Here is a 23,523-nt window from a genome sequence, read left to right as displayed (position 1 = left end):
CTCTTTTTCATTCACTCCTTTTGTTCTCCACAATGGCACAAGAAGAGAAGATTTCCATTTATAAAGCAAGGTCTAAAACAATGGTGTCTGTAAAAGATGGAAACTAGACAACTAATACTAGGGATGCTAGATTTCTCAAACCATGTATTGATAATGTCGATCAAGCTGTCAAGGTTCCAAATACTCCATCGTTGTCTAAAATTTTCTCTCACAGTAGCATAGAATGGCCTTCAAAGGTTCTTTTTAAGAGCTGGGTAAGACCCCATGAGACATGGGAGGAATGTATTGATCACTTAACAGAGAAGTATGGAGGTAGTATCTATGATTCCATCTTAAGCTCTATATATCATATTCATTGTAATCGCCATTTGTTACTCAGATTAGCAGAGTTTTGGTGTTCTGAGACCAACACTTTTGTTTTTCCATGAGGAGAAGCAACAATCACTCTTAAAGATGTTATGGTAATCGGTGGGTTTCTAGTCACCTAAGAACCTGTAACAAGTCCTTTGACAAGAGCATTAGTGAAGATAGAAAGAGATATGGAAGAAAAACGAGACAAATTGCTAAGAACTAGGGCAAAGAAAACCACCCACTTCGCTTGGATGAGGCACTTCATGGATATTGAAAATGAAATAGAATATATTGCATTTTTGGCATTGTGGCTGTCAAGGTATGTCTTTCCTTCTTTGCGTGGTGATACCTTGAGAAAGGAAGTTTTTCATATGGCAATCCATCTAGCTAAACAGAAAAAAAAAAATGGCACTTGTCCCTATAGTCTTCGCAAACCTCTATAGGAACCTGAGTTTGTTAAAGGAACAATCAGGGCCATTGCAATTAGTGCAGCTATAGGCATTTGAGCATTTCCCACTTTTGGTGCCAAAGTCTCCAAATGCACTCAAGGGGGTAAGCCCTGAGCTACTAGATGGATTAAAGTGAATCCTAAAATCAGTCTTCCATTAGTTAGATCAAGCCGAAAAATGGCTGAAAATTTTTATTGGCATCCATATGCTGATGCTAACATAGACATGTGGATCCAATTATCACATTATAAAAAAGCTGGAGATCGAGTGATTGTTTCATTGAGTTCAGATGGCGAATTGTAGTCTTATCTAAGGTGCTTGGTTGCTACAGAGCTGGTGGGATTAGGTTGTCAAGAAAAGTATCTGCCACTGAGTAGCAAGGCAATTTGGATTGGATCAGGATCTTCCTGGTGATCATTCTGGTCTTTACATTGCGGACAAAAATGTTGTAATCAGTGTTCCTGGTGATCATTCCATAAAGATCCTTTAAGCTCGGTGTTTCAAAAAGGTATTTCAGTTGGTGCAGACAAGCAAGAATAATTTGTAAAGATGCAGTCAAGGAGAGTAATACTAAATTATCACCCCAAATTCATGGCAGGATTTTATTTTTGTCATCAAGTTCAGAGGAGGTAAGCCATGGCCTAGTTGCTTCAAAATATGATCAAATCAGTGTTGACGGAACAGGAATTGTTGAAGTTTCAGAATCAACTAGAGCAGGAAAAAATAAGGATGGCTGCCTTATTCAAGATGAGATAAAGATTACAGAAGAGAGCCACACCACTCTCCATCTTAATTCTTCTCCCAAGAGCAAGAAAAGGTTGTCACAAGATTTTAGTGATGATGGTGATGATGATGATATTCCTCTTTCAAAAATAATGATATCTCCTCTTGCTACTGCAAAAGCAGCCATCATTCCTGAAGTAGATGCACACAATCAATAAGAAAATCTTGCACCTCCAACTTTGAAGGATGCCAACATCATTGGGGAAAAGCAAAATTTCCACAATGGCAGGAGTCATTGAGGTTGCCAAAGAAGTGCAAAAAAAATCCCGCATAAGGGGTGCTAACAAGGCAGCTAAAGAAGTGAAGAAAAAGCCCTTCGATTGAGAAAATCTGATATATTTCGATGATACTAGGAAGGACATTGAGTGTAGCAAAGTATCTGAAGTATCACTTGGATCTAAAAATAGAGAGACAAACACTGCCGGAATTTCTTTAATTTGATGATCCCATAGATGTTGATGACTATGTGGGAACATCTACAACTACAAGCAACACTCCAAAACTCAAGCTAGAAGAAAGGGTTCATAAGCTCTAAAAATATATATATTGTTTGGAATGCAAACTAAAAATGAACCCATAAGATTTTTTCAGTAAAAGTTTTTGAAAAGATGAATATTATTTTGACTGCCTCTTTTTGTTCACTTGGTGCGCACGTTAACTGCAACATTATCAAAATTATTATGTCAATTAATTGCATCTGCCAAGTGAATATAGTTTTATCTTGTTCATCATGTTCAAATCTTGAGATTATATCATGAGTTATATTAATTATTTCAATTAGAAAGCAATTTGGATTTGTTGATGGCTGTAAATCGTTTGAAAGTAACTTACACTAGTGAAGAATGAATTGCCCAAATGACTACAATTTATAATATATTAATTTCTTGCTCATTTGCAGAGTTCAATGAAAGTGAAACCACATTTGAAGATAGGTGAACGTGGCATCTAAACATGGAACAATTTGTTTATTAAATTCTCAATTGCAATTTGATATTTGTGTTCCTCATGCAAAACCCAGTCCAAAATGGCCTGGTAACCTAGCTTATGTTATATATAAACTGATATTTATTATTAATTGAAAGTAAAGATAAACTGCGCGATCAAAACTCCTCCTTTTTTCATAGTGCAGCCAGAAAGCGGAAATTTCCAGGTGATGCAGATGAAACCCTACATCTGGGGTGGGTTCTAGCAGCTGCAAAATTAATCTGCTGATGCACACGCCATCGTCATAGAGAATGACTGTGAAATGACCATATCAGATTTGATTTGATGTGATCAACAAGTGTTATCAAAATTATCTTAGCCTTTTGAATTGTGCTCAGCTCCTCCTGAGACTCTAACATCTGGTTATTTTCTTTTCTTCCGACTATCAATCCATGAGTGATTCTACCATTTGTAAAAGGAATTATCGAGGTAGGAGAGGTGCGACTGTCTACTGGCCGACTCTTTCTTCTTCAGCCCAAAATTTACAGTTTGATTTTCAATTTTTTTTTTTCCCAAAGAGCTATCTAGATGAATATGGGAGACATTTGCTTCAGGAAGAACTTTATGAAATTGTTTTCTGATAAAAATACATAAATATGGACCAGCTCTTAACGTGTCATGTTTTAAGTTAATTATTTTCGGGGCAGTCTATCGATCAGGATTTAACGTGTTCATATAAGTTTTTCTTGAATTTGTTTCGATAAAATATCTCAGTTTAAAAAAATATTGATAGGAAAACTGATCAGGGGAAAAGCTTATAATAATCCTAAAAGGTGCTTTAATTAGATAATGTTAACATTGTAAAAGTGCTTAGATTTTCAGATTTCTTCCCTAGTTATGCCTATTATTAACTATGGATTTAATTAATTTATATGATTTTGTTTAGTTCAGTTTAAACCTTTTTCTTCAAATAATAAAAATATGTACAAGAAAAATAATTTTTTTTATAAAAAATAATATGATATATGCTCTTATTAATCAATTTTCATATTAATAGCAATAATTAGACATAATTTTTTTCAAACAGTTATGATATATTAACTAAAATCAATTACAAATTGTTAATTGTATTTTAAGCTAAATCAAACAGCCCTTAATTTTCATTTTCCCACAAATACCACATGCAATATACTTTCCTGTTCACTTTAATTCATTGTTTAAAATTTTTATACAATAATTGAGAAGACATTTAAATCACATAAGTTATAATAAAATGTTTATTAATTCGACTAATTTACCCTTTAATTAATTAAGAGGGAGATGGAGAGGAAGGTAATAAGACGAGTTTTATGAAATTATAGATATTTTAACGTATTTGATAGGGATAAAGGTAAAATTAAAAAATATTTCTTAATTCGACTAAATTACCCTTTAATTAAGAGGGAGATGGGGAGGGAGGTGATAAGATCAGTTTTATGAAATTGTAGAAATTTTATCGTATTTAATAGAGATAAATGTAAAATTAGGATATATTAATTAATATTCTTTAATCTTTTTAAAATGATAAATAATTATAGACAAAATAAATTATAAAACCTATAGATAAAAAAATATTTTATAAAGGAGAGTTCTTATTTATGACTTTCTATCATCATTTTTTAAATATTTGCACCACCGCATCAATAGGCAAATTTAAAATTTATAGAATTTTGAAGTCTGGTTACTAATCATTAATCTTACACTATTCTCTTTTTCTTTCACTCCTTTTATTCTCTAAAATGGCACAAGAAGAGATGATTTCCATTTATAGTGCAAGGTTTGAAACAATAGTGTTTGTAAATGATGAGAAGCAGACAACTACTACTAGGTATGCTAGATTCCTCAAACAATGTGTTGATAATGTCGACCAAGTTTGTTGTGCACCACGAAATCGTATAAAGTATAAAGAAACAAAGTAAATATACAAAATAATAATATAACAAAAGAAATATACAAAATAATAATATTTACATAGTTTACCCTCTCAATATAAAGTTACATCCACGAACATGCTATCTTCCACTATCATCAATAAATATAATCATCAATTACAAACTCAAAGTTATACTACCTATTAACTAAATTACACCCAAAAGAACTCTCACAACATCAAATTGCTCATAGTAATTACATTAATTAGTCCTTTCAATCTTCTTTATACATAACCCAATATATTTACTACTACAATTTCTAGACCACAAAGGAGTATCTTCAACTATAATAGGCTATAATCCCCTCCTCTTGGATTATGTCATTTCTTCATCTTAGGCCAAAGCTTATTTTTCTTCATAAAATTGCAATGGGCAAGAGCCCCTTATCAATGAGCAGAGTCAAATCCTCAGTAATTAGTAAAATCCCTTTTTACAATGGACAATAGCCTCACAGCATGAGCTGAAAGCCAAATAACTTTTTTAACATTTTCCTATTTTTTAGCATTAATTACCTCAATCCTAATCTGATTAGGATTATCACTTAATTTAGGAATAACAATAAAATAAAAGTATAAATAAAATAGGAAATAATCCTCTACTTATTAATGAATATTTCTCCCACTTAAATTATTAGAAAAAGATTTTTCAAATCAACTAGGTATGCTAGATTTCTCAAACCATGTGTTAATAATGTCAACCAAGCTGTTAAGGTTTCAAATACTCCATTGTTGTGAAAAATTTTCTCTCACTGTAGCATAGAATGGCCTTCAAAGTTTCTTTCTAAGAGTTAAGTAAGACCCCATGAGAAATGGGAGGAATGGATTTATCACTTGGCAAGGAAGTATGGAGCCATTTGGAATCAAAGCAGTATCTATGATTCCATCTTGAGCTCTATCTATCAGATTCATTGTAATCGCCGTTTGATACTTGGGTTAGCAGAGTTTTGGTGCTCTGAGACCAACACTTTTGTTTTCCACGAAGAGAAACAATAATCACTCTTGAAGATGTTATGGTAACTGGTGGGTTTCTAGTCACTGGAGAGCCTATTACAAGTCCTCTAACAGAAGGGTTAATGAAGATAGAAGGAGCATTAGAAGAAAAGTGAAACAAATTGCTAAGAAACAGGGCAAAGAAAACCACCCACTTTGCTTGGATGAGGCACTTCATGGATATTAAAACTAAAATAAAACATGTTGCGTTCCTGGCACTGTGGCTGTTAAGGTATGTCTTTTCTTCTCTGCCTGGGGATACCTTGAGAAAGGAAGTTTTTCCTACAGCAATCCATTTAGCTAAAGGGAAAAAGATGGCACTTGCCCCTGTAGTTTTGGCAAGCCTTTATAGGAACCTGAGTTTGTTAAAGGAACAAACAGGTGCTTCTCAGGAAGCAATAATTGTTTCAGGGTCACTGCAATTAGTGTAGCTATGGGCATTTGACCATTTCCCACTTTTAGTACCAAAGTCTCCAAATGCACTTAAGGGTGGTGAGCCCTGGGCTGCTAGATGACATAAATTGAATTCTAAAATCAGTCTCCCATTAGTTAGAGCAGCCCTAAAACTGGCTAAAAATTTATATAAGTGTCTATATATTGATGTTGACACATGGATTCAATTATTGCATTATAAAAAAGCTGGAGATCGATTGATTGTTTCATTGAGTTCAGATGGGTAATTGCAATCTTATCTAAGGTGCCTGGTTGCTACAAAGCTGGTGGGATAAATTCTATAAAATAGATAAATTATGATGATTAAAATCGTCCCTGAATATTCTATTTTCGACATTATCAACACATGGTTTGAGAAATCTAGCATAACTAGTAATAGTTATCTGCTTCCCATCTTTTACACACACCATTGTTTCAAACCTTGCTCTATAAATGGAAATTGTCTTCTTGTGGCATTGTGGGGGACAAAAGGAGTGAAAGAAAAAGAGAATAATGCAAGATTAATTATTAGTAACCAGACTTCAAATTCTATAAATTTTGAATTTGCCTGTTGATGTAGGTGGTGCAAAATCTAGGAAATGATGATAGACAGTCATAATTAAGAACACTCCTCTACAAAATACTTTTTATCTATAGGTTTTTAAAATTATTTTGTCTGTAATTATTTATTATTTTAAAAAGATTAAGAAATATTAATTAATATTTTCTAATTTTACCTTTATCTTTATTAAATATAATAAAATTTCTACAATTTCCTAAAACTGATCTTATCACCTCCTTTCCCATCTCCCTCTTAATTAAAACGTAATATAGTCGAATTAAGAAATATTTTGTTATAATTTATGTGATTTAAATGTTTTCTCAATCACTATGCAAAAACCTTAAACAATGAATAAAAGGAAAGGGGAAAGTATATTGCATATGGTATTCATCAGAAATTGGAGATTAAGAGTTGTTTGATTTAGCTTAGAATATAGTTAGTAGCTGATAGCTAATTTTAGTTAATATATCATAAGTGTTTGATAAAATTATGTCTAATTCTTGCTATTAATATAAAAATTAATTATTAAGAGTATATATATCATATTATTTATTTTTTTATAAATAGTATATAATTATTAATTTATTATATGATATATATAAGAATTAAAAATATAATTATTTTTTATGTATGTGTGTACATATTTTTTATCACATAAGAATAAATATTATAACTACTTTAATTACTATTTAAAATATTTTAATATTTATCTATTATTTCTCATAATTATAAATGATTTGTTAATATAAAGAAATAATTTGGAGGCATAAAAATTTTATAATAAATATAGTTTATGTAAAAAAATAAAATTAAATCAGTTATTAAATGATAAAAAAGGGCTCATATTTCAGAATTGATACGAATAATTTATCTAATATTAGCTGTAATTTTAATGAATTTATCAAATAAATTAATTTAATTATTTAAATATCCATAAGCTATTAGCCACATCTAAGGTTGAACCAAACACGTAAATTCAATATTAATTAGAGTAAGCTAACTCTTCGATGTTCGAATTGCTATCTTGACGGAGAGACTAATCCTTGCATTACTTGTAGACAAGGAAACTATTATTAAACCTGACTCGGAGATTGATCGATGAAGGGACTAGGTGAATCGGTCAGTGATTCAATTAAAGAGTCAATAATTTAACTAGTGAATCATTAAAAATTAATTAAATATAAAACCTATTAATACAAATAAACATAACTAATTAAATTTTAATTATTTAAAATAAAACTTTAACATGAATTGAGTTATATTTAATAAATTTTAATAGTGTTTTTAAATTTTATATAAAAATATTTAAGTAATATAATGTATAAAATTTTTTATAAATATATAATTTCTCTTTTCAATATTTATAAAATATTAAGTACATATTAAAAATAAATATATTTAAATAAAAAACACATAATTACTAAATTAACTCAAGTAATTTTGATTTAAAAAACTTTAAGATATTTTGAGTTTAATTTTTTTTTATCAAAAATAACAAAAAAATATATATATATATATATATATATATATATTAAAAAAAAAGATAAATTCTATTGAATAATTAAACCAATCGGGTCACACCAGTTTACCGGTTCAACCGTCGAGCCAATAGAATCAAGCCTAGTCACTTTCTTATCCGATTCAATTACAAATCCAAACCAGTTTGAAAGCCAATTCACCGATTTACTAGTTTAATTAACTATGGAAGGAAATCTCAAAATTTTGAAGGCATTGAATCCAAGGCAAAAAAAGAGGTGTTTTCAAATCTAGCTTAGGCAAATATTTTGAAATTGTTTTAAAGCATTATTGGCTGTTTTCCACCCGACTGATGGGAGATTTGGCAATGAGAATTGCTTGAAAAAGATGCGTCAGCGAGGTTCCTTAGACACATACAATTCCTTCATTGCCCAACACTTATTACCATATAACATGGTATGACTGTACGGTAATTTTCCCTTTCAACTTATTGGAAATCTTGCGATCACATAAAACTCTAGTGACGCGTCTTCACTTTAACTATCCGGCTTTGATTTTATGACTAACATCCTCCTCACATCCCCCATCTACTTGAAGGATTGAGTCGAGATATTTAAAGTGATTACTTTGGGACAATACCACTCCATCCAAACTAACTCATTCCCTATCACCAGTTCGGCCTTTCCTATTACCACTACTGATAATTATAATTTATAACATGCAAATGCACTGCAATCTTTTAGGATAAGTCAGTTCTAATGCAGACATCAAACCATCACAAGAATTTGATTATTGAATCAGCTCGGAAACCATTAGTCTAACGACTGTTGTTCAGAATTTATAATCCAAATTCATCATTTGATTTCAATCTCTGCATAAATCGCAATCTGTATTTACCACAAACAGAGAGGCCTCCAATAAGGATGAGAAACATCCCAGGTACTTCAATTTACAAACAACAATGCCCAGTCTGATTGACAAAAGGCTTAATTTCAGGACAACTAAACTAGTAAGTGCATCATAATCACTCAGAATTGTTGCATCATCAATAGAGTTCAGTCCACTACTTTAAATTCTATTAACATCCATCACTGATATGTGCACTATATGTTATGCAGCAAACTTGCTAATCATACCAGTCTGAGTAGTTGCAGGACACACTGCAGTGATTTACTTAAAATATGCAAAAATCTATTATAAACCCATATTAAGCTATCTATTTGTCAATTATAATCCCCATGATAGATCCAAATATGGATGAAACATTAACAAAAAGAATCTGACCAAGTTTGCTAGCACAAATTACTACACAATCAATCTTCTCAAGTATCACCATCATTGAGATGGAGCAACATATGCACTAGTAGAAAGCACACATTTCCAATCATAGATCATAAGGGGCAATTAGCAATGAAATACAATACACAAAAGCACAATTTAACTTTGTGCAACTAAGTCACAAACCAACTTAAAGAAGCATTGGCATCCCTCAGAATAGATTAATCATCAATGGATCAGTCCACTACTTTAATTAACATCCAATCCTCATAGAGATGCAAAATAAATTTCAAATGGCAGATGATGAAAGGAAGGGGAAAAAATTATAGGAAAAAAAAAAAGGTGCAGGCATTGTTAATGGTAATATATCTTGACTATCAAAATCCGCTTTTTTTCCCAAAAAAAAAAGAAAACCATGAATTTTCCTGAGTTACACTAACAGCCCTCCACAAAGGCATCTAACAGGTCCGTTCCATATTGAAAGACCATAAGCCAATATTGAAATTTGAAATCTACGTTGTAAGACAAATCTTTTCGCAAAGATATGCTAATAAACATGAACCAAATGGGTAGAAGCGCATCCCTCAGAATTTGTTTGTCATCAATTCAATGGAGATTAGCCCACTACTTTTACATATAAACATCATTCTTCATAGGGATGCAAGCCAAAATTTTAGAAGAAGAGAATGAGCAAAAGGGTATGTAAAACAACTCTCATTAGCATAAAAAAAAATAAATAAATAAATAATTGGTAGATGGATAAAACTTTTATCTTGCTGTGAATACCTGCAATAGAGGGCAGAAACTCAAGCAAATAAAAAACCCATAATTAAAGAAGTGATAAAACAATAATTACAGCCAAAATTTGCAAACACCAAAGGAATCAAACCCCATTAGTTTACCAATCAAAGATATATTCTTTCTTCGTTTTTCCTTTCCTTTCTCCCATTTTTACGGCTACTGAAATGAGAATCAACTTCAACCTACGGCAACCAATTTAATTTGCCATATAAGAGAAGCTAAAGGTAAAGCTAATTGCGGCTGATCCGCTGAGGTTAGGTTTGGTTAGGTGCTGCACCCATATATGAAGCGACTGGATGGAGAATTACATTTTAGTCCCTTAAAAATTACTATATTACATTTCCTGCGGGAAATTTTCATTTTCTTTTTCTATATGCCTTTTTTCCCTTTTCTTGTTCATAATTCCATACGGTCCTTGTGTACTGTTTGCAATTTTTTTTCCATTTTTTAAATAATCAAAATTTATTTGTAAATGGCAAAAAAAATCTCAATATATCTTTTTTATTGAACTTCACTTTCAGAATAAACATAAATCAAATAAATTAAAATTAAAAATTTTAATAAAAAATATCAATCAACTCTTTAGAATTATAAAATCTCAAATTTTAATTTTAATTAAAATTAAAAAACTAAAAATATAAAATTATAAATAGACTCTCATAATAATAAATAAGTTTGCCCCTACGATATATTAACAAAAATCTCATTATTATAGGGAAACTCATTAATATAATTTTAGTTTTTGTAATAAAAAATTATTTAAAAAATTACTTTTCTCTGTATTATTTTTCAATTCAATAAATATTTTTAAATAAAAATAAAAATATTGAAAAAAAATTGTAGAGAAAACCATATTTATAAAAATAATGAGACACAACCACTAATTTAATGAGAAATTATATAGTGAAATGTGGTTATTTTATATAAATTTTTTCGTTTGAAGATTAAAATTTATGAGATTTTTAATTTAATTAATTTATTTTTTATTAATTAATATTTTTAAAATAAAAAAATTATTTTATTTTAATTTTAAAAAAATTTTTAAAAAATTAAATCAAATATAATCACATGGGAATTCATTTCATATAAATAATTTGGGAGATAGATTTCCTATAACCATCATCAAAATACAAATCAACTAATTTTAAATTTATATATAAAATAAATAAAATTTTATTAATATAAATGTTATTATTTTGTTATGGGTTAATCCTAAAAATAGATTAAAATTGGTACAATTTATTGGCCATCAACCTTGAAATTAATTTTTACGTTCACCTTCTTTGAAACTAGTTATCAGTTATCGCCTTCTACCGACACAGCTGCAGCCAAACATCAACTGTAAAGATATTCAGTGTCGAAAATTCGCTGTCTGGACTTCTCGGAAGATTGAAAAGCAAGCCATGGAGACAAGAAATCTGGTGATGGGTCTTTTTTTATTAATCGTCTTCGTCTCCACTGTGAAAGCTTGGACAGGTGAAATCCATGGAAGGGTTATTTGTGATGTCTGTGCTGATTCGTCCGTTGGCCCTGAGGATCATATCTTAGAAGGTCTCTATCTCTCTCTTAGTCTGTTTGTTTAATTGCGCATTTGTCTATGATATGTTCCTTAGTTCGAAACTGGGTATCGTCTTTGGACTTGTAACTGTTGATGGGTTTTGCAATGGGTTTCTAGTTCTTCTTTGTTGGTTGTTGTATTGATAGTTCTTAAAATTTTTCCCTTGGTCGATTGATGTGATTGATGCTCTTATGAGTATACTTGGTTAAATTAATTTAGATTTGTGATTGGGAAATGATGAAACTGTTTTAATTATTTCTTGTATAGAAATTTTTTGGTTCTATTATTGTCCTTGTAAGTGTATGTGACTGATGTTGATTTGCAGTATTTGCACAATTAAGGTTAAGTTGCGCCACAGGGCTTCAATTCCATGTTTTAGGAGTTTGAATGTTTGATTTCTTTTCATTTTCTAAATCTTCCATGTTTGTTTTGATTAATTGGTCTGCACTCTGAAGTTAGATATTTGTCCAGAGATTTGCCAATAACACAGTAAGAATTGTTAATTGCTAAAATTAGATTATGGATCTTAGATCATCTCTTTCCACCTTTCTGTTTACTCCTGGATTAAAAAAAATAAAATAGAAAAAGAAAGAGATTGAGAGAGAAAATGAATTAATTTTGATGATTGTAGTTATTTGCTTTGGTGTTTCTTTTGTTCTGGGGGTGTTGTTTCGCTTGATCCGGAATTGCAACTTAATGGGATTATGCTATGATGAGATTCTATGTTATTGTATTTCATGTTCAATGACCTTTACCCGTCTTCTTTGTTTTTTTATAAATTTTTTATGTCAAAACGGTGCATAAGCTGAAAAATGTAGAAATTATCACTGAGCAAATTGGAATGAGATTTTCAGTCACTCTAGCATGAAACTTATAGATTTTGAATCCTGTTCTTGGCTTGAAGTCTTTAACTTTTAAAATTAATGTTGAAAATTCATCAGTCTGTGACAGTCTCCCATATGGCTGGATAATGTGATTTGATTTGGCAGAAAATTTTCTTCCTATCCATTTAAATCGGTGTTAGGCTTTAGAGAACATCTTATTGGTTTTATTTACAATGCAATTGAATTATTTTCATTTCAAATTTTATCATATATGACTATATAGAGAAAGTTTATTGGTGAAGTTTGAGTTCTCTGGGTGGCATATGCTTGGCTATGGAGCCTCCTGATGACTTGATTCTTTTGATGGACTATGATTTGCTTGTATTTGTAATTAAACATATAAACAGGCTAGATTCATGGAATTTCCTGATGACTTTATTCTTGTGACATTGGGAATGCACCATTACATTTGTATATATTTAAAATCTCAACTGCTGGCTAGGATGGGATCAGAAATTGATTTAGCAATAATGAACTGTCTCTGTAGTATGTTTAATTCAATAAGATGTGAAGTTGGGTAGTCTTGCTTGTTTTGATGCAGGTGCTGAAGTCGCTGTTCTTTGCATAACAAAATCTGGAGAAGTTCTAAATTACCAAGCATTTACAAATGCAAAGGGGATATATACCGTGGCAGAAACCATGCCTGAGAGTGACCGTTGGGATGCATGCTTGGCAAGACCTATCAGTAGTTTCCATGATCACTGCACCCATCTCGGGGAAGGAAGTACAGGAGTGAAGTTCGCTTATAATCATCCATCAGGCTATTCTCACACCGTCAGACCATTTGTCTATCGCCCTGCAAGTGTTCCTACTTATTGCATCTAGATGCTACTGTTATCATGTATATTATACTTATCAATTGTGCTTGTTCTATCTTCTGTGTAGAACAAATTAGAGTACAGGCTGGCCCATGTTTTACAGAAACATGTTGGATATCAATGTGCTTGTTTGTGATAGACTAGATCTGTAGCTCAGCATATTGTTTATTTTGTTGTTACTCATTGCTGCATCCAGAAAGCTTCTGAAGGCAAACTCTAGTCATGATTCTATACGTTCTTTTTATTTTTAATTTTTAAGTAAAAATGGTTAAAAAAAAAAAAAGCTTTAAGGAGTAGTAAGAAATATTATTACATTGCGTATTTCACCAGCCTCCGTGACTGGATTGGGCTCTAAACGCCAGTACGCAACTATGGCGATTAGGGGTGAGCACGGCTCAGGAATCGCCGGTTACGGTTTTTGAATCGTCGGTTTAGGTTCAATGAAATTATGAACCTGAATCAAATTGTCAGGGAACGGTTTGGAAGATAGTTCTTAAACCGTCGGTTTCGGTTTGAGTTTCGGTTTAAAACAGTTTGAAGGGCGGTTCGAAAAAGAACGGTTCAAGACAGTTTGGAGGACAGTTTGGAAGTGGTTTAGGGATGGTTTAAGGGTAGCTTAGACAAAAAAAATTAAAGAAAAATTTTATTGATTCAAAATTTAAGTTATATTTGTAAAAATATTTTAATTTTTCTTAGAAATCTTTCAATCAAAATAAAATAAAAAAAAGAAAATAATTTATCTTTAAGAAAAATTTAATAAATAAAAATTTGAACCTGATTAAAAAATTAGAGATGAAATTAATTTTTTTTAAAGAAATTAACAAAAAATGTATGAATTTAATTTTACTTAAATATCTCTTTAAGATTTAGAGGAATAAAAATTTCTAGTTCTATTACTTGCCTTTTTTTTTAAATTATATAATAATTAATAATTAAAAAGTATAAAAGAGAAAAAAAAATAAAATAGAGGATATTGAAAATTTTATTGAGAATTTAAAGTAATAATAAAGTAATTGAGATAGTATTGAAAATTTCAGTAAGTATATAAAATAATAAAGTAGAAAAATTGAGAGAGTATTGGAAATTAAAATGAGTGTAAAAAATAATTATTTAGAAAATTTGAGAAAAATTGAAAAAATATTAAGAATTGAAGAAAATGCAGAGAATAATTGTGTAGAGAATTAATGATATATATAAATAAATTAGGAGTGATGTAACATATTTATTGAATTTTTTTATATTTAAATTATCGATTTAATTCGATTTGAAATCATCGATTCAATCTGATTCAGAACCGCCGATTCACTGTTCTTAAAAATTATGAACCTGAACCAAACTACAGAATGGCGGTTTTGGTCTGGTTCGAAGTCGATTTCAATTTTAACTAATTTTGATCTGATTTTAATCAAATCGATTTTGATTCAGTTTTGATTCAAAATCGAACCGTGGCCACCCGATAACCTTCGTGACTGTCATGTTCCTTCGTGGGCCCCAAAGCTTGCTTTGAGAGATGTGATAGGTTTGTAGTACGTGTTCCGGTGACAAGATCACAATCACAGTGCCAACGTCAACTGCACATTCTCAAATGACGAAAATGCCCGCCGCAGCCTATATATTACGTCCCGCGCCACCGAAACATCAAGGACATGGATGTCAAACAGAAAAAAGACCTGTAATAAACCTTTGAAGCAGCGAGAGTTTCGGTGGGAGAAAATAACGAAACACAGAAGAAAAATGGAAAATTTTCTGATTTAAAGAAGAAGGAAAGAGGTTTTCTTGTTTTTTTGGTTTCAAAATGATAGGATGGCTTAAACAGCTAGGAAATGCTTTTGGCGCTTCATTTCTATGGCTTATTTGCTTGATTTACTTCACTCAGGTTTCAATCATTTCTCCATCTCTGTGTTCTATCGATATGAATTTATTGGTTTCAAATTGATCTTCTGGTGTTACTTAGTAATGGGCTCTTTTGTTGGGTTGTAAAGTGGTATAAAGTGCAGGGATGTGATGATATGTGAATTTGTCTTTGGGGTTTTCTGTCCTTTCGAGGATTTAATGATATTAAATTTTTCTGGGTGATTTCGTTGATTTAGAAGTCTAGCTGATAGTTATATTGTTATGACATTCTTGTGTTCTGTTAATTTTGATAATGTTGTTGTTTAGTTTTACGTTTTGGTAATCAAAATTAACATTTTCTTAATCGCTTAGAAGCGGCTAAGTTGATGTGCGTTTGCTTCTTAGCTTGGCTTTATAGGTGTTCTTTCAGGCTTTTGGAAGTAGGTTTTCTTTCGTTCAGAAACAAAAAGTTCGTTTTATGAAGAAAAATAAGTGATTTTGCTATATTAACCAAATTACGAGACATCTTTCTTTTAGTTTTATGGTCAAATATATTATGGTATGGCATACCTATGTAGATGCCTGACTAATGTTATAGCCTTTTTGTTTTAAAAAAAAAGGTGTTATAGCCTATTTTAATTTCTCATAGTCTTGGATTTTCGCAATTGTTTCCCAATTTGAGACCTTGGAACTCAAATAATTAATAATTTAATATAATTCCCATCTTACCTGCTTCAAAAATAATATCAAATAGAGGATTTTAATGCACTTTGGTAATAATGAAGATAATGTTTCTTTTTTCTTTTATCAATGATATGGAATATGAATCTTAAGTATGATTTGAGTCTTCCTGTAAAATGATTTCCAGAGGAGTGGTTTGTCATGAAGCCAACTCAACTTGTCTTAGGCTAGCTTCTCTTCCTTCTAGTCGATCCCTTTTAAGTGGCAGACCTTTTGTTGTAGTTTGGACTGGATTCTAAAGTTGAAAATTAGTCAAAATTTCTTTTTCTTGTTCCTGCGCTGATAGCCATCCCTCTGGTGTGATATCATATAAAATTTGGTCCAATTTGGATTGTGTTAATGATATTTTATGGATACTTGTTTCAAAACTGCTCTATTTTTCCCCTTGTTTTTTCCCGTCTTTTGTTGAAATTACATCAACTTATCGTTTTATGGTTTATCTTGAAAATATGAATGTAGGGGTTCAGATCCTTTGTATGGACGGCTGTTTCCTACCACCTAAAAGACAGGCTTAAGTTGTCACCCTCGGCGTCCCAATTTGTATCTTCAGTAGCATTTTTCCCATGGAGCATAAAACCATTATATGGGTATATAATTCTTCCCCACACTCATGCAGAAATACATTGTAGCTTCAAGCCTTCAACTATATACATCTATCTATGTAGTAGAAGATTTTCCATAATGCAGTGCCTTGCTAATTTACCCACTGACCAATGGTATTGACAACATCTTGGCACTTTGGTTTCCATGTTTGTGCTTCTGTATGAAACAGAAATTATAGTCGCTTTTCTATTGTAATGTAGTCTTGTGCGTATGATGGAAATGAAGAAACTCCTTCCTGCTTTTCATGGCAATGTTATGAAAGTTGCAACTTTTCTAGCGCCTCAGATTATTATTGAAAAATTGTGCACATTGTCACTTCTCATGTTTCAAGTTAGAATAGTATGTTAAAACTATTGAATGCTAATGAAACAACATTGAATTCATTTTGAAATCATATATACAACAAATTATGACAACAAAATATTTTATGGCAGATCATTTAGCACAAAAAATTCACATTTGAAGTATGTGTATGCATATTGTCATATAAGTTCAATAGCTCATGTTATCGGTGCCCAACATGAAATGATAGTTAAGAAATCTGTCCTTTTCTTTATTAGTAATTTTCCACTTCTTTTTATTGGATTATTAATTTTCATGTTGCCTGTAGAATTTTGTCAGACTGCATCCCGATCAAGGGAAGAAAAAGGATACCATACCTAATAATTGCGACTGTTCTCTCTCTAGTGCCATGGCCTGCTCTAGGCTTAAATGCATTCTTGAGAAGTTCCAGATGGCACCTCATTGTCTTCTTGACAGTGCAAAACTTGGGCTCTGCCATGGCAGATGTGGTGGTGGATGCAATGATTGCTGAGGCCGTAAGGTTTGGGAGGTATGTGCATATGTTGAGTATCTTTTCCATTTCCATATGCATGCTTAGCCTGTTGACTATGAATGCAGTAATTGGCATGCAACCCTAACGGTTATCTGCTAACTATGAAAATTGATTTGGTAGGTAAAATATTTTCATCTGCCAAGTAAGCAGTGTTAACTTTTCACCCTCCTACATAAGTTGATAATTCATAAATCTATTATGTGTTGCTTCTCTTGTTGCAGGGGTCGTATTATTTGGCATGCACTTGACCTCAATCTGTGCTGCAAATATTGACATATTATATCTTTCACTGATTGTTGTTTTGAATTACATAGTTTAGTTAATTTCCTTAAGAAAATGACTTAGTTTTGTCATTAAACAGGGCCTCATATGCAGGAGATCTCCAGTCGATATCTTGGTTATCCATGGCTTTGGGTGGAATATGTGGCAGTTTGTTAGGAGGATATGCATTAACCAACATACAGATAGAAACAATTTTCCTTCTTTTTTCAGTGCTGCCAGCCATACAGTTATTATCATGTGTTTTGGTTAGGGAGAATTATGTAGGCAGTAAAGTTTTGCCAGAGTTTGCTAGTTCTGTAAGCAGTTCCCATCTAGTGAATGGGAATGATATTATTTTGGATGAAGATAGTTTCTTAGCAAGGAAGTCAAATAGGAGTGCATCAAGAAGAAAGAAGAGCCAAAAGCATAACGCAAAAAGGACAGCTATTAGTACTAAATCTCGGATACCTGAGAAGCACAATTACTTAACATTGGATTGGTTACACTCTCTAAAAGCAGCCACTTACAGTTTGATAGACGCTTTTAGGCAGCCAATCATTGTGAGGTAACCACTAACAGATCTTAAATTGCTTAGTTAGTATTCTCGAATGATTGAAGGTCAGATATTAATTTGCCCTCTTTAAATGTTTAGCCATTTTTTGCCTGTAATTAAGAATATGAGATTATGGTTGTGTTGGTATTGTGATGTCACTATAGGTATAACTGTAGTTTAAATGTGCCTATACTTAATGTCAATCTAGCTGTTATAAGGATTCATTTTTCCCCCTTTTTCTTCTCTGGCATAATCTACCGCCGCATCTTGTTTTATTCTTCTAATCATGTTTGCTTTTGCTCTTACGTTGGTCTTGGAAGACCAGACCCATGACTTGGTTTTTCCTAGCACACGTCACTGTTCCAAACCTATCAACAGTCATGTTCTACTACCAGACTGAATCCCTGAACTTAGATGCATCTTTTTTGGGGACTGCACGTGTTGTTGGATGGTTGGGCCTTATGCTTGGGACCTTCACTTACAATCGCTATCTGAAGACCATGAAGCTGCGGAAGATTCTCTTGTAAGTAGTTCACATTGCAGAATGTATTTCCTGGTAAAGATGTTCTTCAACTCTATTTGCCTAATTTTATTTTATCCTGCTTTTCATACATGATGCAGGTCAGCTCATATTGGGTTGTCTTTTATGAGCCTCCTAGATATGATCTTGGTATCTCGAATCAGTCTTGCCTATGGAATTTCAGATAAGATCACGGTGCTTTGTGGATCTGCCCTTGCTGATGCAATTAATCAATTCAAGTATGTGCTCATTTTGCTATGTTCATATTTTCTTTTGTTGGTGCAAATTTGAATATTTTAATTTAAAAATCACGCAAAAGCAATTACACATTTGTACTCATCTCCATGATCCACATTAGTATCAATTGATTAAAATGACTAATATCCATCATGCTGTTACTCTTCTGGCATTGTACCTGTAGGTTCATGCCATTCCTTATTTTATCCGGACGGTTATGCCCTCCAGGAATTGAAGGAACTTTATTTGCCCTCTTTATGTCAATAAACAACTTGGGTTCAACGCTGGGATCATTCACAGGTGCTGCACTAGCTTCATTTTTGAACCTCTCATCAGGCTCTTTTGACAACCTACTATTGGGCATTGCCATCCAAGTCTTCTGCACTTATATTCCAGTTGCCCTTCTAGTTTTGATACCAAAAGATGCTACAGGGATATCAACATAGTCAGGGATTCATTCTCAATATAGAATCCAAATGCAATTATGTAGCGACAGAAAATGATCAGAACTTTTTTACACTGAATTTTTTTGTCACGGCTGATTAGCGGCTGAAATACACGGTTGTTCACTCTGAAATCAGAAGATATAGCTAATTTGATTTATACTTCTCAATGTAGATCATTGGCTACAGCATATACAATGTGTAAGACATTGGTTCTATTTGAAATACAAATTTTGTTACAGTTAGACCAAATTATCAATTATGTGAAGTCCTATAATTTTATTGATTCTATTTTTATTGATTTCAGCTTTAGCAATCTGATCAATTAGCTTGTTTGGTTTTTTGCCAATTGATTGCGCACCTCTACTAGGCTTAATTTTGTCCACATCTATTAATGAATGGAGGAACGATTATTAACTTTAATCTGTAAAAGCACAATTAGTATTTTTTTTTTTTAATTTTATAAAATTCAATATCAGCTTTATTAAAATAAAATTAAAATTAAATAATTATACAAAAAGAAAAACTATTTATGCAGTTTAGAAGCCACTCTTATCAGAGCCAGGTTTCGATCCTGGGACCTGTGGGTTATGGGCCCACCACGGTTCCGCTGCGCCACTCTGATTTTGATTTTTTTTTTATTTTATTTTTATATATACCAACGTATTGAATCCCTCCCGCCCCCTTCCTGGTTTCCTCTGTTTCTTACCATCGGCCACGCTAACTGAAAGAAAGCATCATTTGCTAAACCACTAAACAACGATTCAAGACATTTGATCCAAACCCATAATACAAAGGGGCAATCTTTAGAGAAGAATGAGAAGGAGGCCTGGAATTGGCGGGTTACAAACAGCTGCTGCTGCTCGGGTTTGTTTCTTCTGGACTATATGATGTCTTTTGATTATTTATTCTGGTTTATTGATAATTTGATTTTTGAATTTGTATGGAAGGACCAATATCGATTATTAGGAGAAAATGTAGCGAAGTTAAGAACTGATCTTATGAAAGAACAGCTCGCCACTTTTCGCTCCCAGCTAGAAGAATTTGCCCGCAAACACAAGGTCATTACTATTTCCAGCGAGAATTTTCGCTACCCAATTGATTTGATTATGATGATAGTACTCTTATTGTATAAACCCTATGTTACATATATCTGGATTTCATCCTTTTAATAGTGTTACCGTGCTAGGAAATTATGTTTTAAATTGACTTTTAAATATGGACGATATGTTTGTCAAAATTTATGATTGGAAATGGGAAATTGCATTGAAACTTGATTTGGGTTGGTGCAGAATGATATTCGCAAGAACCCAACTTTCAGGGCGCAATTCCACGAGATGTGTGCTAAAGTGGGAGTGGATCCACTGGCCTCAAATAAGGGTTTTTGGGCAGAGCTGTTAGGGATTGGTGACTTCTATTACGAACTTGGTTTGTACAGTTTTTCTTGAAGTATGGCGCTTTTCTGATTGCAAAATTCTCTTTAGGTGTAGAACTACATGTTTTTTGTTTTATGAATGTTTCAAGTGTATGTTTGACGCATGAGTTCTAAAATGAAAATGGCATATTCCAAATTTTTTTGCTGTATTGGGAACATGGAAAACGTTATTTTTCTGTTTTATTGAGATTATCTAATGCATGATGGAGAATACATCATTGGTTTCAGACACACAAAGGGGAAGAAGAAGGTGGTTTGTTACTTAATTCACAACTAAAGTAATAAACTACTAACTTTTGTGTCCTGTAAATTTGCTACAACTGTTTTAAGAGTTTGTGTGCCACTTTTTACTAGAAAAGTGACTGTACCTGACTTCAGGTATTTAATGAAATTTGTTCATGTTTATGTTTATGAATTGGATGTTATTTTGCTCCACTCCTTTTGACCCGTGTCTAAAAAGTATCCTGTTATTAAATTGTGTGCTTTTCAGCATGCTGTAAATTGTTTATTCTGATTTCATCTTCTTGGCTAGATAGGCGTGCAAATCGTTGAGATATGCTTGGCAACAAGATCTCACAATGGAGGTTTGATCAACCTTCAGGAACTCTGCATGCTACTTCGTCAGAAACGAAAAACTGATCGTGAAGCTGTTTCCGAAGATGACTGCTTGCGTGCTATAAGTAAGCTTAAGGTTGGTAATTGAGGTGCCATCATGGTTGTACAGATTTTTAGAAACTGATGTAAATATAAGGTGTATTATGGAGGAGAAAATCTTCTAATGAATCAAGGTTACTCAAACATGTTTTATGTCATCTTTCTAAATTCTTAGCAACATCGTTCCTATTCTGCTATATTTTTCTTATTCGAAAGACACAACTGATAGCAAAAGGGTTTAGGGGAATGAAACCATTTTGATACTCTGAGTCTTATGATATTTTAGTTTTAGGTACTTTATCTGGTTTATTAAGAAAATTTAGTAGCCAAATATCTCTCTCTTTCTCTCTCAAGTTGGTGAGGGAGATTAAAAGTCTTCATTCATGTGATGTTTTATGCCGCAATGTCATGATGGGCATATTCTTTGGTTATTATTGGTTTGTTGTATGGTATTTTGTTGGAAGGCAGTCAGAAAAGTTATATGTTCCTATTATCCCTAAATTTCATTATGTTTGTTCTCCTTTTTTCTTGAGGGAACAATTTAAATTTATCTATGTCCATTTGGTAAATTTTTTGATACACCTAACAGTTGTAAGATAGATAAGTGTCATTATTAGATTCATTCTGAGTATGCAATATGCATTAGTGCCATTATATTAATTGCTAAAATTGAATGCAACTTCTGCATCATATATCACTGGTTACTTTTCTAGCATTGTTTATTAGTTGACTATGAATTTTCTCAGATACTAGGGAGCGGTTTTGAGGTGATATCTGTTGGAAAAAGAAAGCTTGTTCGATCTGTTCCAACTGAATTGAACAAAGACCATAATGAAATTTTGGAGCTGGCTCAGGTTTTTCTACGTTTCATATCATAAAGAATTGACATTCTCAATGATATGAGTATTTACATTGCATTTCGCTCCTCTCATTCTTTTTAGGCTCAAGGCTATGTCACTGTTGATGAGGTAGAGGGGCGACTTTCTTGGACATCTGGTCGTGCTACTGATGCCCTTGATACATTATTAGATGTAAGTTTTTGCCACCACCTTTGATTATCCATTTTCAAGTTGCCCTGTTTTTTCTATTCCTGATTCCTGTATAACGGGATTCATAGTACTCATTAATCTCGATTGGTTGATGCAGGAAGGTCTTGCTATGATTGATGATGGCCACAAGGATGGCAAGCGCCGCTATTGGTTCCCCTGTGTGTCTTCCATATCCTCTTCAGTAGGAGCTGATATTTAACATGGTATCTCATCCATGAACTTTATATTTGCACCCATAACATAAGGTACAAATGTTAATTTAAAGTTAGTTTATTCCATTCACATGTGTCGAAGTGAAATTAGCACTATAAAATATATTGAAATTTCAATTGAGTAAATGTAAAAGAATCAATTCCCATTTGTTTTATTGCTGCAATTTGCTAATGATTACTGTAATCTAGTATAAGGGCCTCTCATTTTGCTTTCCCTCCTATTTTCTTGAGCCTGGCATTTAATACCTGTCAAGGATATCTAACAAAATAAGGGCTTGAAAATCCACTTATTTTAAGTGTTTATATATATATATATATATATATATATATATATATATATATATATATATAAAAGCAATTGATTGCTTGTAAATGTTAGTAAATTCAGATAATGCAACAATCGAAATTAAATTTAATTCATTTATAATTTTATGTATTGGTACTAAGCAAACTTTCAATAGGATTCTAATTCAATAACAATGTATGCTTGAGCTTTAAATTGTTCAATGAGCATATTCGCTCTAGCTGGACCGTTATAAGCTCATATGTATCTAATCATTTACCCTTTGAATATTTGAAACTGCTAAATAATTAAGATGTATTTTCCTTGTGATCTTCCTTTCACTCCTTTTTACCCAGGTTGTCGAGGAAGTTTTATTGTAATGTCCGTGATCTTGGTCTAGTTTTCTTCCTTGGAAATGCAACTTGCACAGGTCCGGTCACCAAATTGATCAATGTGGTGCAAAAAAATTATTCACTGTGTGCTGCTTGTGAATGTGAGACTTGTAAATTAAACTGAATCGGAAAGTGACTTCAATCATGGATATTAAACAGATAAAATGAGCAAATTATTTCATGTTTTTTATATATCT

At 32.3% G+C, this 23,523-nt stretch overlaps 3 protein-coding genes, 1 long non-coding RNA gene and 2 other non-coding genes across 6 annotated transcripts; 3 read left to right on the top strand and 3 right to left on the bottom strand.

The window, feature by feature from the left end:
- Positions 1–8,763: 8,763 nt before the first annotated feature.
- Positions 8,764–10,250, bottom strand: LOC110658557 (uncharacterized). Its single transcript, XR_002495601.2, has 2 exons — positions 10,117–10,250; positions 8,764–10,000 (listed from the first exon to the last, which is right to left on the bottom strand). It is a non-coding gene; the product is annotated as an uncharacterized LOC110658557 (long non-coding RNA).
- On the bottom strand, positions 9,420–9,492 carry LOC131179789 (small nucleolar RNA R21). Its single transcript, XR_009148675.1, has one exon. It is a non-coding gene; the product is annotated as a small nucleolar RNA R21 (small nucleolar RNA).
- On the bottom strand, positions 9,793–9,875 carry LOC131179788 (small nucleolar RNA R21). Its single transcript, XR_009148674.1, has one exon. It is a non-coding gene; the product is annotated as a small nucleolar RNA R21 (small nucleolar RNA).
- Positions 10,251–11,248: 998 nt separating the features above from the next.
- LOC110658558 (uncharacterized) lies at positions 11,249–13,418 on the top strand. The gene is made up of 2 exons (XM_021816211.2): positions 11,249–11,566; positions 12,999–13,418. Exons 1-2 carry the CDS (start codon positions 11,419–11,421, stop codon positions 13,280–13,282), a joined length of 432 nt encoding a protein of 143 aa, XP_021671903.2. The 5' UTR covers positions 11,249–11,418; the 3' UTR covers positions 13,283–13,418.
- A 1,496-nt stretch (positions 13,419–14,914) lies between these two features.
- On the top strand, positions 14,915–19,553 carry LOC110658559 (probable folate-biopterin transporter 4). Its single transcript, XM_021816212.2, has 7 exons — positions 14,915–15,151; positions 16,309–16,436; positions 17,063–17,284; positions 17,649–18,113; positions 18,427–18,624; positions 18,723–18,860; positions 19,043–19,553. Exons 1-7 carry the CDS (start codon positions 15,071–15,073, stop codon positions 19,302–19,304), a joined length of 1,494 nt encoding a protein of 497 aa, XP_021671904.2. The 5' UTR covers positions 14,915–15,070; the 3' UTR covers positions 19,305–19,553.
- Positions 19,554–20,009: 456 nt separating this feature from the next.
- LOC110658560 (vacuolar protein sorting-associated protein 22 homolog 1) lies at positions 20,010–23,518 on the top strand. Its single transcript, XM_021816214.2, has 8 exons — positions 20,010–20,168; positions 20,252–20,362; positions 20,594–20,729; positions 21,273–21,427; positions 22,137–22,244; positions 22,332–22,421; positions 22,537–22,642; positions 23,291–23,518. Exons 1-7 carry the CDS (start codon positions 20,118–20,120, stop codon positions 22,636–22,638), a joined length of 753 nt encoding a protein of 250 aa, XP_021671906.1. The 5' UTR covers positions 20,010–20,117; the 3' UTR covers positions 22,639–22,642; positions 23,291–23,518.
- Positions 23,519–23,523: the final 5 nt, after the last annotated feature.

This window comes from Hevea brasiliensis, chromosome 4 (assembly GCF_030052815.1).
Source record: "Hevea brasiliensis isolate MT/VB/25A 57/8 chromosome 4, ASM3005281v1, whole genome shotgun sequence".
NCBI lineage: Eukaryota > Viridiplantae > Streptophyta > Magnoliopsida > Malpighiales > Euphorbiaceae > Hevea > Hevea brasiliensis.
Note: the sequence above shows the minus strand (reverse complement) of the source record. Positions and strands in the feature narration are given on the sequence as shown.